General features: G+C 38.4%; 1 protein-coding gene and 1 pseudogene across 1 annotated transcript; both read right to left on the bottom strand.

Annotated features, from left to right (window-relative positions):
- Positions 1-24: 24 nt before the first annotated feature.
- Positions 25-3,096, bottom strand: LOC114940743 (uncharacterized). Its single transcript, XM_029315494.1, has one exon. The coding sequence runs from the start codon at positions 3,094-3,096 to the stop codon at positions 25-27; it is 3,072 nt and encodes a 1,023-aa protein (XP_029171327.1).
- Positions 3,097-8,330: 5,234 nt separating this feature from the next.
- On the bottom strand, positions 8,331-11,744 carry LOC146721377 (uncharacterized; annotated as a pseudogene).
- Between the last annotated feature and the right edge of the window lie 7,555 nt (positions 11,745-19,299).

Genomic DNA, 19,299 nt, shown 5'->3' with positions numbered 1-19,299 from the left:
CCACTTTGCAGGATGTCCACGTATCTAGCCAAGCGTCACCGTGGAATCCGTCCAGAGAGTGACGGCCGACCTTTCCAGACCCAAGGAGAGCCGCACATGCTTTGCTAGTTTTGACAGCAGAGCCGCTCCGCAGAGTTCTAGTCGCGGCAGCGACACACGTTTCAACGGGGCCACCCTTCTCTTGGCGACCACCAGGTTGATGCGGGGCAGTCCGCCATCCTCCACTCTGCTGTAGACCACAGCAGCATAAGCTCGTTCGGAAGCATCCGAGAAGCCGTGGAGCGCCACGGAGCTGTGTGGAGTGTTGCTATGTAGCCAACGTGGCAGTCGGATCTCCTTCAGTGACGGCAATTCCTCCTCGAGGGCTGTCCATGCGGCGGTGTCTTCGCGTAAGAGCGGTGCGTCCCACTCGAGCTGCTGCAGCCACGCCGACTGGATCAGCAACTTTGTACGCACGAGGATCGATGCTAGCCAGCTCAGCGGGTCGAACAGGCGAGCGGTCTGCGCCAGCACGGTCCGCTTGGTAGGTGGGGCCGATGGAGTCAGTTGGACAGACAGCGAGAAGGTGTCCTCCTCGCGATTCCAGCGGAGACCCAGCACCGAGTGCTCGTCTGCAGGTAGCCTCGCGCCGGTCGTCGTGCCTAGCTGATGCTCGACCGGGATGATCTCCAGGAGGCGGTTGTCGTTGGAGGCCCACTTCTTCAACGGAAAGCCGCCCGCCATGCAGAGCGAGGTCACCTGTCCCAGGAGGCAGCGAGCAACGTCCAAGTCAGCAGCTCCGGTAAGTATGTCGTCCACATACACGTCGTGCTGCAGTACATCGACACCGAGCGGAAAGCGGTTGGCTTCGTCCGACGCAAGCTGCCGTAGCACTCGTATGGCGAGGTATAGTGCGCTCGCCAAGCCATACGTGACAGTATTCAGCCGGTACTCTCTCACCTCGTTGTCCTCTGCCCATAGGATCCGCTGCAAGTCTCGATCGTCCGGATGAAGTTGGATTTGCCGGTACACCATCTGGACATCGGCGATGAAGACGTACCGGTGCCGCCGCCATCGAGTCAGGACATCAGCGAGAGACAACAGCAAGTTAGGCCCAGCGTGCAGCACACCGTTGAGAGACGCCCCGGCGCCCGTGCGAGCTGATCCGTTGAAGACGACGCGGATCTTGGAGCCGGCAGTCAAAGTCCGCAGCACCCCATGATGCGGCAAGAAGTTGATCCGGTCACCTGGTGAAGCCACAGTGGAGGCAGCGAGCGTCATGTGCCCAAAGGTGATGTACTCGCGCATGAAGTCGCGATACAGCACCCCGAAGTTGTCGTCGCGGTCAAAGCGACGCCTCATGACGTCGAGGAGACGTGACGCGGTGCGACGGGTGGAGCTTAGGTCCGGCAGCCTCGATCGCAGCGGGAGCCGCACCTGATAGCGGCCGTCTGCTAGTCGTCGATGAGTGCGCAAGAAGTAGTTCTCGCACTCCTGCTCGTCAGCGGTCAGCGGAAGGACGGCACGGGGGGGCTCCTCCGTTTCCCAAAAACGACGCACCAGCTCGGCAAGGTCCTCCACTGTGATGCATTGCAACGACGACACAGGGTTTGTGATGTGGCAGGCCCCGACGGCGCCCAACAGCATCCATCCGAAGCGCGTCAGCAGCGCTCCTGGTTCCTGTGGTCCTCCTCTACGAAGACCCTCCGGTATGGCAAGATCCAGGTAGACGTCCGCACCGAGCAGCAATTCCACGGGATCCTGGCGGTGGAATTCAGGGTCAGCGAGGTCGAGGTCATCAAGGTGCGGCCATGATCGAGCTTCTCCCTCAGGAATGCCACCGTACACGGTTAGGCGCGGCAGCACGAGTGGCGATGCGGCGAGCGCGAAGTGCCCGTCGCGCGAGAAGATGGTGACCGCTGTTTGCCCTCGAGAGACGCCTGACTGGATGCCATCTACTCCGAAGATGGCCACTGAGGAAGAAGTCCGCGGCAGGCGAAGGCGTTGTGCCAGAGATTCCGCGATCAGTAATGTCTCCGAACCCGGGTCAATCAGGACGCGGACGTCGTGGCGAGTGCCCGCGCGATCAGCCACCAGCACGCACGCGATTGCCAGAAGTGCTGATCGACATTCCACCGGCGGTCGCCTGGCGACGTGGGTCGTCACCGCGAAAGATGGTCCGGCAGCAGGCAGAGCCACAGCGGTGAAGGCGTCGTGAAGAGACGAATGGTGCTTGCCAGAGCACTTCATGCACACCTTGGAGGACGTGCAATCAGCAAGGAGATGCCGACCCAGGCAGTTCCAGCACCGTTGGTGAGCATTGATTGCCTTCTTTTTTTCAGCCACTGTCTTTCTCTTGTACAGCTCACAGTACGCGATGAAGTGATCCTTTTTGCAGAGCGGACAGCTGCGGCTCGGGTCTGATCCCTTGCTCCCCACGTGGCTCGTGCGAGCGGCGCGGTTGGACTTCTCCAAGGGCTTGCTTGATGGTCCGGGCCTGGTGGACTGGAGGACCTCCAAGGTCATCAGCTGTTCCTGCAGAAACTCCCGGAGCATGTCGTACGACGGCGGCTCAGCAGACTTGCCGAGCGAACTCTCCCACTCGCGTCGAGTTTCGGCGTCCAACAGCTCGACGACCAGGTGCACAAAGAGATCGGTGCAGTCGCTTATCGGACGTCCAATGCCCTTCAGCGCGCCGACTGTGGTGAGTACACCGTGAAAGATCCGACGGATTCCGTCGGCCAAGGGAGTCTTCATCCGCGGCAGCGAGGTGAAGGCCGTCAGGTAGGAACGCACGAGGAGGCGCTTGTTCTCAAAGTAAGTCGTCAGCATGTCCCACGCCTGTTCCAGGTTGTCTTTCGTGGAAGGTAGGTTCCGGATGAGCTGCTCCGCGTCGCCCTTGACACTCGTCCTGAGATAGTGCAGCTGCTCGATCTTAGTCAAGGATGGATCCCCGAGGATGATGGAGCAGAACAGGTCCCGGAAGCTTGGCCAATCCTCGAACTTGCCGCTGAATTGAGGCAGATTGATGCGTGGCAAGGTTTTGCGGGACGGCGCGCTTCCTCGAGCCCTCTTGGAGATGTCAGCTTTCGACGGCTTGGAAAGCCTTTCCTCCATCTCGGCGAGTTTGGAGCGTTGTGAGTAATACGCCGTTTCGACCTTGCTTGGGAGGTCGTCTAAGGAGTACTCATCGTCCTTGATTTCTTTCCAGTACTTATTGCGGAGCTCCTCGTGCAGCTCCTGAAATCTGGCCTATTTGTCGTCCAGGAGGCGGATCGCAGCTTGGATGGTGTCCACGTTTAGCTTGGCCGCCCCAATTTTTCGTAGATTGTCGACACTACGTAATATACGCACATGAAATTTGTGCTGGGCGTCCATCAATTTATCCATGCCCATTTTGTCTGTCACAGGTCACAGGACACTCCGGTCGCGCACACACTTTGACTGCGAAGCACAGAAGATGCCGGACGCGACGAAGACGCAGAGAAAAGATCCGGCTCAAAGGACCAAAAAATGTGCGAATTCGCGGCAATGCGGAGTGCGAACCGGAGAGTGAGTGAAAAATTGTACTGACAACGGAGCACAGCACAACGACAAGAAAAGAAAAAAAGACAGTTTTATCCTGCCGACCTTCGAGAAGATTCTAATGCAAAATTACCGAACTTGTAATTTTGCAATGTAATGATGTGGAATCTTCTCGAGTGTCGGAGGACAAAACTGTTTTGACTTTGCTGTTTTTATTTGGCCAGCCCGCGTAAACGGGCTGGCGACAGCCGAAGGCGTTTTGCGAAACGCGCGCAGCGTGATTTGCGCTTGGCAATTAGCGCGAATTGACGCGCCAAATTTAATATTGCAAAAATATCAATTTGCCACACTGCATGCATACATGCACACACGCACACACTCTCTCTCTCACTTTCTCTACTCTCATTCTCAACAACTATTAATTTTAAATAAGACCGGTGTGATGTTGCGTTAATCTCAGTTTAATTAATGGGTATGTTTATAAAATTTATATATATATTATTAACTCAACATTTAGATAGTTTCTTGTATATTTCAACATTGGTAAAAACGATTGTGTAATATTATGTTATAGAATTTTCACTTGATAAAGACCACAATTAAATGGTCGAAACGTCGTGAAAGAATTAAATAAAATTGCTAGTTACGTCAAAATCAAGTTTGTCAAGTAGTATATAAATTACAGAAAAAACTAAGTAGCCTTATCAAAAGAGGTAAGGATACCACTCCTAAATTAAATAAAACAAATGTCGTTTATAGATTGGAATGCATTGATTGCAATGTTTCTTACATAGGACAAACAAAGAGACATCTAAATACTAGCATAAAGGAACACCAGAACATTATTAAAAAGCATGAATCAAATCTGTCGGTTGTTAGCAAACATAGAATAGAATGCAATCATGATTTCCGGTGGCTTGACCCTTGTATTTTACATACTGAAAAACATAGACGTAAGAGAGAGATTGCTGAAATGTTATATATTAAAAAGCAAACAAACACAATCAATCTTCAAACTGACACAGACAATCTCAACTCTGTTTATGATAAGGTCATTAGAATAATTTAGCGTCTTGTATCAGTAGTTAACAGAATGTCTTAGCGACATATTAAAGTTCACAGCGCTTAACATATCATAATTTATATCTCTATATCTTAATGTGGCTTATTAGAATTGTTTTAAGTAAGTACATTGTTGTCTCTTTTTGCACGAATTGACTTGTATTTAATTTTAGTTTTACGTCGCTAACTATTGATTTTTTATAATGTTAGCACTTGAAAAGCACTCGAAAAGAATCTAAATTTAAGGTCGAAACGTAGTGTACTTCATATCTAATAAAGACGAATTATTAGTAAGAGCCAGTATGGTCAAACTAATCATAAATTTCTTTATTATTTTATAAATAATCATGATCAAGTAAGTCAACAGAAGTTTCTTCTTCCTCATCACAAGGTAGATCGAGAATGTCAATAATTAAATAATTACCTTTCTCGGAAGCGAAAATTTCATGTTCGACTAATAGCCTTTTATAGTTAGAAATTGCATTGCAGTAGGATTATCATTAAATCCGCCTCTGCTTTGAAGTGCGCTAAAAAATGTTTCCAAATGGTCTTGGTTAATTTTAAACGTTAATAAATATTGAAGCTCGACATTTTTTAATTCTTTAAATAAATCAAACATGTTTTTTAAATATCTAATAAAACCGAGGAACCCAGTTTTCCGGTTTCCAAGTAAGATATATTTTTGTTATTATCTTTTAACTCCAAAATTTAATTTTCAAGAGTATCAGCGTTATCTTTTAATTTGTTGAAATTGTCATCTGTAAGTGGTACGTTAAACCTTTTAATTTTGGAGAACTTAGATCTTACATTTAATAAATCAAATGCATTGTTGAATACTTTACAAAATTGTGCAGTCGCTTTTGGGGATTGCAAATAATTTAGACGACATTTTTCAACAAATTGCAAAGTACAACTGACGCTTTTATTTAGCGTTTGAGTTAGCAACTACAAATTAATTTTAATATATGATAGAGAAAAAATTTTGTAGAAAGATATAGTTCTTCTTCAGAAATTGCAATAAGAAGAAGGTTTAAGATCTGCTACTACGAGGGTCACTATTTATATTTCGGGAATTGGCAACACTGATGTCATGTGAGTCCATCTGACGGTTTCATCGTAAAGTTTGACATTTTTGACGATATACGTACTCAGAACATTTTGTCATACGGACGCTATTTGTTTATTTTATATTTAGTTAAAAGTTTTGTCTCGGCAAAAAATGGAACTGAATCGTGAACATTTTTGTGCGATGATTTTTTACGACTTTCGACGTGGATTATCACAACAAGAGTGCGTCAATCAACTTAATTTGACTTTTGGCGATGAAGCTCCATCAAAAACCACTGTGTATCGCTGGTATAGTGAATTCAATCGTGGTCGTAGTTCGCTGTCCGACGAGTTTCGCGAAGGTCGTCCAAAATCGACTGTAGTGCCAGAAAACATCGATGCTGTGCACGAAATGATTAAGCAAGATCGTCATGTAACCTATTGTGAGATTGAGGCATCCCTAAGCATTAGTTCCACCAGCATATATGCGATTTTATATGAACGCTTAGCTGTGCGAAAGTTATGTTCGCGTTGGATCCCACATAATTAGACAATCGCTCAAAAAAAGACTCGTGTCGATTAGTGCAAAGAAATGCTTAAGAAATACAATCGCGATGCTTCAAAAGACGTTTATAAAATCGTGACAGGTGACGAATCATGGATATATTATCGTATGAGCCCGAAAGTAAGCAGCAGTCGACTGTATGGGTGTTCCAAGATGAACCAAATCCAACAAAAGTTGTTCGCGCACAAAGCACTTCAAAGAAAATGGTGGCCTGTTTCTTCGGAAAAACTGGTCATATTGCAACAGTGCCTCTAGAGGATCGTAGAACAGTAAATTCTGAGTGGTACACAACCATCTGTTTGCCAGAAATCTTCGGTGAAATAAGGAAAACAAACAAGAGACGTCGGATTGTTCTTCATCATGACAATGCGAGCTCTCACACATCGGCTCAAACAAGACTATTTGAGCACTCAAAACATCGAATTGATGGGTCATCCGCCGTACAGCCCTGATTTGGCACCCAATGATTTCTTTTTGTTCCCATCCGTGAAGAATAAACTGCGTGGTCAACGATTTTCATCGCCCGAAGAAGCTATTGAAGCGTTCAAAAATCATGTTTTGGAGATACCTCATTCGGAATGGAATAAATGCTTTGAAAATTGGTTTAAGCGCATGCAAAAGTGTATCGATCATCGTGGCGAGTACTTTGAAAAACAATAAAAATATATTCGCAGCTTAACTATTTGTTTTTGTTCCTATTCCCGAAATATAAATAGTGACCCTTGTAAGATAACAAAAAAACATCAAAATAAACAAAATGAATGAAAGCTGCTAGCTTTACATTCATTTTGTTTGTTTTATAAGCGATGTTTTTTTGTTATCTTAGTAGCAGCTCTTAAACCTTCTTCTTATTGCAATTTCTGAAGAAGAACTATATCTTCCTACAAGATTTTTTCCCTATCATATATTAAAATTAATTTGTCTTCTAGGGTGTTCCTTACCAATTTTAACATATGGCAGGGATCAAAAAACAATAAATTTTGTTTTACGTTGCCGGATCGATGAAATAAGGTTTAAAAGTTTTGCTAATTTCAGCTCCTAAACAAGTGCGCATACTAAAATTCACGCTAATTCCGTCAAACGTCAACGATCGCACAATAATACTCGAATCATTTATCAATTCTAAATATTTTAGTAATTAGATCTTTCTTTACTGTTTAACGATTTTATAAAAAATATATCCAACGGGCACTTTCCAGTGACCATTTATCGCTACAAGCATAAAAATCAATGCGTGCCTCGCTTTTGGAGGATCATCACAATCAATCTCTCCATTTATTCCGAAATTAACGTATCCATAGTATCTTCTTTCATCATAATCTACTGATTTACGAATTGCAATCTCATCGATTACTAAATTGCATAGTATTGGCAGTTTACTTTGTTTGACTTTACATTTTAAAGCGTGAAATACCTCGTCTGTAAATCCAGATCGCCTGTTTATAACACTATACCACTTACGAATAGTGGAACGTTCGGGTAAAAGATTTTTAAAGATTTGTTTCACATACTCATAGGCCTTTGAAGAATAAAAATTTTTTAAATATTTAAGTCTCGATGTGAGTTTGTTGTGAGGGCCAGGGTTATTAAGGCGTTAATTATCATAAAGATTACATTAGGTGTAACAATATAAATTGCGAACGTTAATCAGAATTTAAGTCAATGCAAATTTCTTCAACTCATCTGAATATTTTTTCTTTAATCCTTTTTTTTCGTTAATATTTCATGCATGATGTTAGGACTGCCATTCTAAATATGGAAAGAACCATGTCATTTTAATAATTTTTATTTAGTATTTATTTCACTATGTCATACTGTAAAGAACAATGAGTAACAATGTTGTGTAAAGTAAATAACATAAATATTCTGTAATGTAAATAATCAATTGTAAGATATAAAATTAATAATCAATTATAAGATATAAAATTACATTAATAAGTCAATTATAAGATATAAAATTACATTAATAAGTCAATTATAAGATAAAATTGATTATATATATAAAATTACGTAAATAAACCAATTGTAAAAAATAAAATAATATAAAATTATTAGATGTGGTATTATATACATTGCGTATAAATTTCATTTACTATTTACAAACGTTAAAGTTATTTTTAATTGTTACAAATTCTTGACAATCAAATTGTTTTCATAAATTAATTTTGCAATGCGAGCTTACCATCAAATTGTCATAAGCACTTTCAGAAATAAAATTCTTTTGATTTAAATTGATTAATAAGTCTTTCATTTTTTATACGCATACGTAATCTGTTTTGGGATTGTTGTAAGGTTTTAATGGTCCTCGTTCCTCGTTTGTTGATTTATAATTCGCCGTGTAAAATCTACAGCTTTTTTTAACCATAGAGGTGTGGCTAAATGTGGTGTTCGAATGTCGTCAACGTATCGAGGTTTGGGAACACTGATTGCAGGTGTTCGACAGGTCACTGAAATAGTATATTGTGTATCAAGTGCGAAAAGTTGACAATTGGTCACGAGTGCGGGGGATGGACGCACGAGCCGAAGGCGAGTGCGACCACCTCACACGAGTGAACAATTGTCAATCCGCACGTGATACACATACTATTTTGTATTACAAGTACAGGCAAAGTGGCTTTGTGCGCGTTTTCTGTGTGCGAGATGGCCGATCGCACGCCACCATCTTGCGGCGACACGGTGCGGGAATAGCCGTGTTCAATACATTGCCTACGGCTTCAGCCGTATACAATGACTTTTAACGCGGCTCGGCTTTGAATGCGGCTTATTCACTCACCACGTCGTCGCTAGATGGCGGCGGGGGAAATCGGCCGCTTTCGGCACAGAAAACACGCACCAAAAGTGCCACTTTGCCTGCACGTGTAATACAAAAATACATAATTATTAATATATTACTAAATGTAACTTTATTATTATTTATTAATTATAATTATACTAATTATTTTAAGATGTTAATATAAATCATTACCTTCTATCAAAATGTAGATGCAGTCTTAGTTATTGTCGGAGAATCTTGAATCAATGAAATTACAGTATTAGTTTCTGTCTGAGAATTGAATGTATCAACTTTTACAACGGATACAATTTCATTAAAATTGTGTCTTTTGATTGGTGACTGGCACTTGTGATCTGTTGTATTTGATCTAAAATTATACATAGCTAAACTGAATGCTTATATTACTACAATAATTGCCGTATTATAGACACACTTGATACAGGATGCTTTCCTGTAACGACACAATGCGATATAGAGTGTCATTCTATCTTCTTTTAACACCAGTGTTTATTACCCTATGGATGATAATTTCTTTCCCGAGTTAACGGGTTTGACTAACATAAATTCACTGTAATGTGCTCTTCAAAACCTTTATTCTTTTACGTTTACATGCGTTCCTTACAATGGCTGACTTTGCACTGCCCTACCTGACTCGCTTGCTAGACGCATCATCTTTCAGCGCTCTCTCGCGAGATCATATCACATTAATTACGCCCAACGCCCTGAGGGCAATACAATGCAAACACGGGAATATGAAAATAATATATATAAACTAAATTTCTTAAATTATAACGTAATGCAACTTAAAATTATCTTAAATCTAAATTATGTAAGTATAATAGACAGTATTGAACAACCAGTAAACAATATAAATAAAATGATACTCTGTGTCTCATTATATTGTTGTTGGAAATCACCCACAGACATTGTATATTATGTCTGAATCACATTTATCAATATGTTCCGAAATCAATTATTTAAATAATCAATTATTTATATAATTATTCACATCCAGAGTCGCGAATCATTGTCTTTATTTTTTGAAATATCAATTTTGCGATAACGCATACCGCTTTTCGCCTCCAGTGAATTAGCGTTATACAACAGTTTATAATTTCAATTAAACGAAATATATTTGTTCTGTGACATCAAAATTGAGAGCTCCGTTTTTTTGCCACGACGAACTTCCTGCCTGATTGTCGCACCTTTGATACAAGCCACTCATTCGTTCAGTTTCCGAACACAATATATTTTTATTTTATATAATGATAAAATTAATGAAGTCGCCAGTGATGAGTAAAACCATACAAATTTATTGAAATTTCGACCTAACTAGCCAGTACAATTTAATTAGAAACACTACGTTTTGACCCTTAGGTACGGGGCAACATTAGTAATTTTACTGCTGTCGAATCAACATCTTGAAAGTTACACTTGAAAAGACCCGTACCTAAGGGTCGAAACGTAGTGTTTCTAATTAAATTGTACTGGCCAGTTAGGTCGAAATTTCAATAAATTTGTATGTTTTTATTTTATACTTGTATACTTGTGATATTTTCAAGAATAACAAGTTTGCATATAAAAATTATATCATTTTATTAAAATCTCTAAAAAGTATCTTTTCTTTCTTTTAATGGATGGTATTGTTTCAAGATTTACTATCACACAATTCACTTTTTTCTTTAAATTCTCTTTCTTAAAATGATTAGAACATAGAAAAGTAGCAGTATTAAGGACCTCCCTGATTCCGCAGAAGGATAACCATTCCTCTAAAAGAATGTAATAATAACGTTATATACAAAATCGAATGCAAAGAATGCTCAGCATTATATGTTGGACAAACTAAGCGACAGTTGCATACTAGGATAAGAGAACATAGGACAAATATAAAACAACATGAGACAAAACACACGGTAGTGTCTCAGCACATTATGGAAACCAATCATAATTTCGACTGGGATAATCCCAAGATATTAGATCACGAAAGAAATTATAATAAAAGATTGATCTCGGAGACTATCCACATAAAACAACAACACAATGGTCTAAATGCGACAGAAGATAGCGAATATTTAGATTCTGCATACTTTCCGTTATTAGATTTTGTTTAATAAACAAAATTATATAACATGATTGTCATCGTCCTTTTGCCACTGTTTTGCTTAATATATATAATACCGTCGCTTTAGTTTTGATGTCATTGTCTGTACATAACTCAATAGTTATTGTTAAGTAATCGTGATTATTGTACACCGAATAATTTTGACACGTATACATACAGAAAAGTCTTTATTTTTTGACAATTTGTAAAATTTATTTATTCTAACTTGGACAAACGATTGGTGAGTTTAATTTAATTATGTAGACAACACCCACATTATATTTGATATTCTTTAAATTGTTAAATTTAAATTTTATATGTTTATAGCGTCTGTATATTGCGGCTGAAGAAGTCTTAAGTAAAAGTACGAAACGTTCCACATCTAATAAATGTTACATTTTATATTTTGTCTTTTTTATTTTATTTTATTCTAACTTCGTTGCTCGAATAAAGGCCTAATAAAAATTTAATCTTATAAGAATAACCATTTTTCTCGATCATGAGTATTTTTGGGAAATCTGTAAATATATAAGCATTTCAATTTTCAATGCCAAAACTATTAAATTTCACAATAAATTAACGTATATATTCTGAAATATACATAATCTATATAAGAATAACTTTTAGTTTCTTTACCGGTGAGATGAAACTGTTTTGTTGCGATTGTTACACAGTACACAATAAACTCCCATTTTTTAAATTATATTTTTCTTATTAATTTAATCTTATTCTTACTCGACACCATGGTTTTACATACTCGACACACGAAAATGCACAAGACACGTATACAATATTTAACCAATACAATCTCACGTCTACCGCTCATGCGCACTTCGAGAAAAAGTCATCTTGGACACAGTTTTGCGCTCTTATTCCCCTTCCATATTTATAAATTCTATGGTTAGTATTGTAGAGCACGAACGCCATCTGTTGTAAAACGTGAAAAATGGACAAAACCACTACATGTATATCTATTGCATGTGTTGTTTACGTGTGATGTACGTGTATGCATGTATTATATACGTGTGATTTACGTGTACACGATACTACTATGTATGCGCGAATGATGATGACGTTTCTTAAAGGAATTTTTTCATTTTTTTAGACTTTGCATTATATTTTCGCTTACAAAGTACATAGAGCAGAAATAAAGACACTTTCATTATATAATTTGAATTCAATCTATTGATTAAGTCTAGTACAAACTCGATTGCTTCACCCGTTAAAAATTTATTTCCAGTGACATTACATTATCCGTACTTACTTACAGTAATTATTAAGTGCAAATGTATATGTGTGTAATTTAATTACTGTATTACTGTAATAATTATTGTAAATACGGACATTGTATAGTGTCACTGGAAATCAATTTTTTAATATTAATTGACTTTATTTGCCATTTTTACTGAAATTAAGCAATTTTACAACTTCTTGCACATAAAAACATAGTAGCCACCATGAAAAAAGATTTACAGCTTGCGACCGTCTCTCCGTCCTCTCTCGTCAAAAGAGAGAGAGTGCGAGAGAGACCGCTGCGCAACCTCGTCGTGCCGCTCTCCGTTCTCTCAATCGCTACTCGGTATCGAATATTGGGCGCCAGGTACGGTCAGGCCGCACCACTTATTAATATCGCGACAACTAATTAGCGGACACGACGGCTCAGCCTCGGAAGCTCGGTATTAAATTACTACAAGCACAATTGCTCGGTATCGCGATAATATTCTAATAACCTACGGGTCTCTGCCGAATCCGCGCTTACCGGACGATCGAGGAGGTGGCCTTACAATAATGCGTCGTGGTTGTTGGTTGATGCGGGTCGTTGTCCCCTCGTGTGCTCTCAGGACACCGGCTCGCCGAACAGTGACTTCGCCTCGGGCCGGCAGGACCTCGGGAGGTACGCTGGGGGAGGGGGAGACACTGCGCGCCACCCCAGCCCGGTTGCCAGGTTTCGCGGCAGCGTTGCGCCCCACGCCAGGCCCGAAATCGATCCTCGTATTGATCTCCGTCTGTCGCGGCTGGTCGCAGACTTCCGCCGCCAAATTCGAACGTCAGCCCTCGGGAGTGACGATGTTGTAGGTCCATTCTTGGCGGTCCCGTCCACACCTCGCACGGCTGCATGAGGGTGTTCTTGACAGCCTTAATCCGCTGGGGGAGATCGTCTCGGGGTGATCGGTCCCGGACGATCTCCGCGTTTCCTTCGACGTGTAATGGCGGGCCCCTTAGAGGTAATCATCCCTGTGGAGGGATGCAGGCGCCTTTCCTTCCCTGTTTCGGACTGCTTCTGTTCGTCCACCCGAGGCTGTAACGAGTTCACTTGCAGTATCTCTCTCTTATATTCTCGGTACCGCGTATACCTGATTGCTCTTTACTACTCACCGGGCCAGTCGCTCAGTCTCCGTTCCTCCCTGTCCGGGGTCGTCCCTCCGCTGTTCGCCTGGGTCCTCTTCTCCCTAAAACAATGTAAGCTCTCCTGGCCCACCACCTCGACTCCCGCTACCGAGTGAGGGCGAGCCAGCGAAAAGGTCGCTGCTCACCCGTACGAAACGCAAAATTCAAAACGCTCTCAGACGCTTTCCGGCCGGGCGCGTTCGCCCTTGTGACGGGCTCAAAAAGACCATGTCACAAGCTATTTGCCGATTTTTTGTCATATCCAGGGTACTCAAAAGTAGAAAAAATGTAACGAACAAATTTGATTGTATTATACAATTGTTTTTAGGTCAAAATAAAGCTAGAACAAATCAATAATTGTTGCGTTATTTTTATTTATTTGTAACCAGTCCCTATGTTTCTGCGAAAATTTTGGTAATTATTTCTTTCGATAGAGCAAAGTTTCGGCTTTAATAATCGTTTTTTAAAATTGCGATACGATTATTTTCAATTGAATTATGAACGATTTCAACATGCTCATTTTTCATTTAATCAGCGATAACTCAGTAATTAAAACTCGTAGAAAGACTTTTAAAAAACATTTTATTAAGGAAGCTTCAAGCTTTCACACCAGAGAGGTGAAAAACTTTGTAAATTTTTTTTACACACGCCTTAAGTCGGCAAGATGAGCAGAAAACTTCTAATTTTATCAAAGTCGTGGTTTTCTACATGTAAAAATTACTAAAACTAACAGAAATTTAAAAAAGTAGAAAGCATTGGAAAGTAGAGAATTCGAGCTTTAAAACACTTTTTTGAAATTTGAATTTTGTTTATTTTTAATGAAGTTACAGCTGATTGAATTTTGCCTATTTTTTAGGAAAACTAGATAACACAAGCGCGCGCTTCGCGCGCGCCAAACAAATTTTTACTCCGCGAGTAAACATAATTTTAATTTGTTAAATTTCAATTATGTACATAACTCTAATTCCCGAATTTCTATTATACATATACATAATTTTATAATGTACATAATAAAAAGGGAATTAAAATTATGTATATAAATTTAAAGATATAAGGCAGGCAGTAAGAGCCAACTCTAGGATGACAGTGCGTTATCCTAACGAAACTAAATTTTTCGTTAGGATTAAGTATCTGTGCACAAGGCACCAAATATTTTACTTGGTCACGGCCAAGATTTAAAATATGAAATAATCTCATATTTGAGATTTAATTTCAATAACCCTTTCACCCCCCTACGGAAATAAGTAAATGCAAGAGAAAAATATAGATCCGAAAGTCGCTGAATCGGGAATCGAACCCGAGACCTTTCGCTTGCCGGGCGACTGCTCTTCCAACTGAGCTATTCAGATCCTTTCGATTCTCTACTTTTCTCTGCTATATGTAGTAATGTTGATAAACAAACGCATTTTTAAGCCAGCGTGTATAAATTAAGAGTTTAACAAGGCTCTGTAATATAAATATAAATTTAAAGATATAAGACAGGCAGTAAGAGCCAACTCTCGGATGACAGTGCGTTATCCTAACGAAACTAAATTTTTCATTAGGATTAAGTATCTGTGCACAAGGCACCAAATATTTTACTTGGTCACGGCCAAGATTTAAAATATGAAATAATCTCATATTTGAGATTTAATTTCAATAACCTTTTCACCCCCCTACGGAAATAAGTAAATGTACTTAATTCTAACGAAAAATTTAGTTTTGTTAGGATAACGCACTGTCATCCGAGAGTTGGCTCTTACTGCCTGTCTTATATCTTTAAATTTATATTTATATTACAGAGCCTTGTTAAACTCTTAATTTATACACGCTGGCTTAAAAACGCGTTTGTTTATCAATATTATTACATATAGCAGAGAAAAGTAGAGAATCGAAAGGATCTGAATAGCTCAGTTGGAAGAGCAGTCGCCCGGCAAGCGAAAGGTCTCGGGTTCGATTCCCGATTCAGCGACTTTCGGATCTATATTTTTCTCTTGCATTTACTTATTTCCGTAGGGGGGTGAAAGGGTTATTGAAATTAAATCTCAAATATGAGATTATTTCATATTTTAAATCTTGGCCGTGACCAAGTAAAATATTTGGTGCCTTGTGCACAGATACTTAATCCTAACGAAAAATTTAGTTTCGTTAGGATAACGCACTGTCATCCGAGAGTTTGCTCTTACTGCCTGTCTTATATCTTTAAATTTATATTTATATTACAGAGCCTTGTTAAACTCTTAAAATTATGTACATAATAAAAATTCGGAAATTAAAATTATGTACATAATAGAAATTCGACAAATTAAAATTATGAACATAATAGAAATCCACGAATAAAAATTATGTACATAATAGAAATGAAAAAATTAAAATTATGTACATACATAATAGAAATTCGGTGAATTAAAATTATGTACATAACGGAAATTCGGTTAATTAAAATTATGTACATAATGAAAATATAGAATTAAAATTATGTACATAACAAAATTTTGGCGAATTAAAATAAAAATAACGCTTCCCTGTCATGATAACTCACAACGGTGCAAAAATAATTATTATATATATATTATTTATTGCCTTTATATGAGTTAAACATTTGATCTTTATAATTCATTATTAGGCATATTAAGCCTGAATTTTAATCATCAATTATTTCTATTATCTAAAATTCCTCTATTCCAAATTAATTTTTTTTTATTTAATTAGAATTCTCCTTTACACAGCTTTATAAACAAAAAATAAACAAAAGAAAAACAGAATAACATTTTCGTTCTGCACATTTATGCTATTAATACAAAAATATTAGAAAAGGGAAATATTCAGTCTTTAAAAAATAATCCTAAAATAAAACAATCGACTGATATAATACATAAAATTGGGTATCTAATCATCATATAAATTATAAAGTTCTGCAAGTATTTTATCCCACAAGCAAGCTTTTGCATCGCCGGATTCAGAATGTAAACTATCGTTATTTGATTGTGAATAACTAAAACGTTGTTATATTAACGTTGAATATTAAGTGTTAGCAAACAGCTCATACGTGATTTTAAAGCCAAATATTCCCTCAAAAGTCTCTACTTTTTTGTCAGTGCACTTATTCAACTCAGGAGTATATTTTTTAACTGATATAATCTTTGTGCTAGACTTTATATTAGTGATGTGAAATCCAACTTATTTTCTAAATTCACGAAGCTATCATTTTTCTTATTACTCTCGAAAGAACGATCGATTTGACATGGTGATTGAATTCCAGAATTGTACTTTCTATCTCTTTCTACAAGTTTCGTTAAATTAGTATCAAGCGTTTTATAAACTTCTTTCGGAATATAACTGTCTTCAGTATTAATATTATTGCTAATCGTACATAGCGATTTTGTGTTTCTATTATTCATTATTTCTATATTATTATTTAAATTTTCAATTATCTCCTTCAAAATCTTATTGTCAGTTACTGTTATTGATTTCCTTTGTTGTTATATTTACTATAGATAATACATCTGTAATATTAGTAAATATTGATTTCAAATTCGGTATTATATCTTATAATAGAAATATGTACATAATCTAAATTAACTGAATTTCTATATATATTGTACATATAATTTTAATTCACCGAATTTCTATTTCCTTTTCTAACTGAGAAACTGTAGTCAAAACCACTTAATCACAAAATTAATAAACACTTATTTATCAGTTTTTAACTATTATATTACACTAAATTCTTTAATACACATCACTATCACTACACTAACCCCTTGATACATACAACTGTCAAAATATGCAATAACAGCGGCTCATAAAGTAAACGCAACAATAGAACCAATCGGCATCGCGGATTGAAGGCAACAATACACCTCGAGATTTTCGAGACTTCGATAAATAAATAACATGCCTTTTTTAGAAATGGACTAGACAACACAAGCGCGCGCTTTGATATTGTTTTTATTTTATAACTGTCAAATTGTTAATCTTCGCGATGACAGTTGCTTGATACTTTCAATTTAACAACAAAGCGAATCGAGATAAACAATCAGCAGCACAGAAAAGCGGCAACAATACTTGCAAGAATGCCTTTTTTAACAATGGACGTAATTTTAATTCCCGAGTTTCTATTATGTATTACATAATTTTAATTTGCCGAATTTTATTATGTATATAATTTTAATTTGTCGAATTAATTACGAATATAATTTTAATTTGTCAAATTTATATTATAAACATAATTTTAATTCGTCAAATTTTCATTATGTAATAATTCGCCGAATTTCTATGATGTACATAATAAAAATTCGGCAAATTAAAATTATGTATATAATGGAAATTCGCTTACTTATACATGCTTTGCTGTCTTCTTGGCAATCGAATTAGGTTGAATGACAGCAAATACATTCCATATAAAATTAAATATGATTTTCCGAATGTGTACGAATACGCGAATGAATGCAGAAAAAATAATTAATATATTCATATATTTATATAAAAATTATATATAAATTTTATTTTGATAATTGTTAACTCTCTCAACAGCTGCTCGATGCTATGAACCTAACGTATAACAACGGCAAATCGAGACAGCCATCGCGGGAAAGTGACAACAATATCAATAACATGCTTTTTTTAGAAAGGGAATTTAAGCTCACCTCTAATTTTTTTGATTAGTGTATTTTAACAAAAAATTTTTTAGTTAAAAAGACTTGGCGCTGCTAAATTAAACAACGTCATAAACGAAATGTGCTAAAATTAATTTCGAAGTTAATCAGCGCCAAGCTTTTTAACTACAATTCTTTTTGGTAAAAATGTTTTTATTAAAAGAACTAAATATAATAAAATAATAATAATAATAATATATATATATATATATACCTCATTCATTGTTTTATTTGCCCCCTTAGGGATTAAAGGCGCTTTTAAGGAGCGTACCCAAACCTTTACATTCCTCCTCTATTCCTCTAGCTATATGTTACAATATGTTACATATGCGGCGCTTTTTTCTAATAGGAGCGTTCCCGAACCTTTACAATCCTAATCTACTACTTTATTACCATTTCATATTCATTTCCCCTGGCGCTTTTTTCTGATAGGAGCGTTCCCAAACCTCTACGCTCCCTTTTAATCCACTCGCACCTTTTCCCTTCCTCCTTCTTCCGTCTCCTTCCCCCTTGTCACCAATTCCTCCTTTTTCCTGGCAGACATGTGGGGTGATTGGCCCTATTTGGATTCGAACCTGGGACCTTGGGCATACTGTCTTATGATTTAACCCACTGGTCTACCATTTCACCCTATATATATATATATATATATACCTATATATATAATATATATATAGAAGACTTCCGTTTCCGGTGCAGAAGTAGTGTACACGTGGAGTGTGTGTGTGTGAAGAGTTGAGGGCGAATAGAAGATTTAGAGTACAGAGAAAGGGGAGAGGATAGTTTGAGGAGAAAAAGGAAGAAAAGTGAGAGGGTGAGAAAGTAGTGTGGGAGATAATAGTGGGACGAGGGACGGGTAGGAAGGAGAGAATTAGGAAGCTGGATGACAGCTGATCGTAGGCAGGGAGTATAAGACATATAGAAAGAAAGCGGGATGCAGAAAAAGAGAGTACAGGTGTTAGGGAATAGCTAGGGAATTTAGGAAAGAAGAGGCAAGGAAGCGGGAAAACATAGAGAGGTGATAAGCAGATAAAAAGGAAAACAGGGGAAAGAAGAATATAGAGAGAAAAGTGGATAGGAATTGGGATATAAGGGCTTAGAAAACATGTTGAGCGGAAAGAAAGAAGGAAACAAGGGAGCAGAGGGAGGAGGAATACTAGGGACGACAGATAAAAAAGGAAAAGAGAGAAGTGGAAGCCTAGGAAATATAGAGGAGCTACTG

Source organism: Nylanderia fulva, unplaced genomic scaffold (genome assembly GCF_048542155.1).
Source record: "Nylanderia fulva isolate GAGA-0341 unplaced genomic scaffold, ASM4854215v1 Scaffold490, whole genome shotgun sequence".
Classification (NCBI taxonomy): domain Eukaryota; kingdom Metazoa; phylum Arthropoda; class Insecta; order Hymenoptera; family Formicidae; genus Nylanderia; species Nylanderia fulva.
Note: the sequence above shows the minus strand (reverse complement) of the source record. Positions and strands in the feature narration are given on the sequence as shown.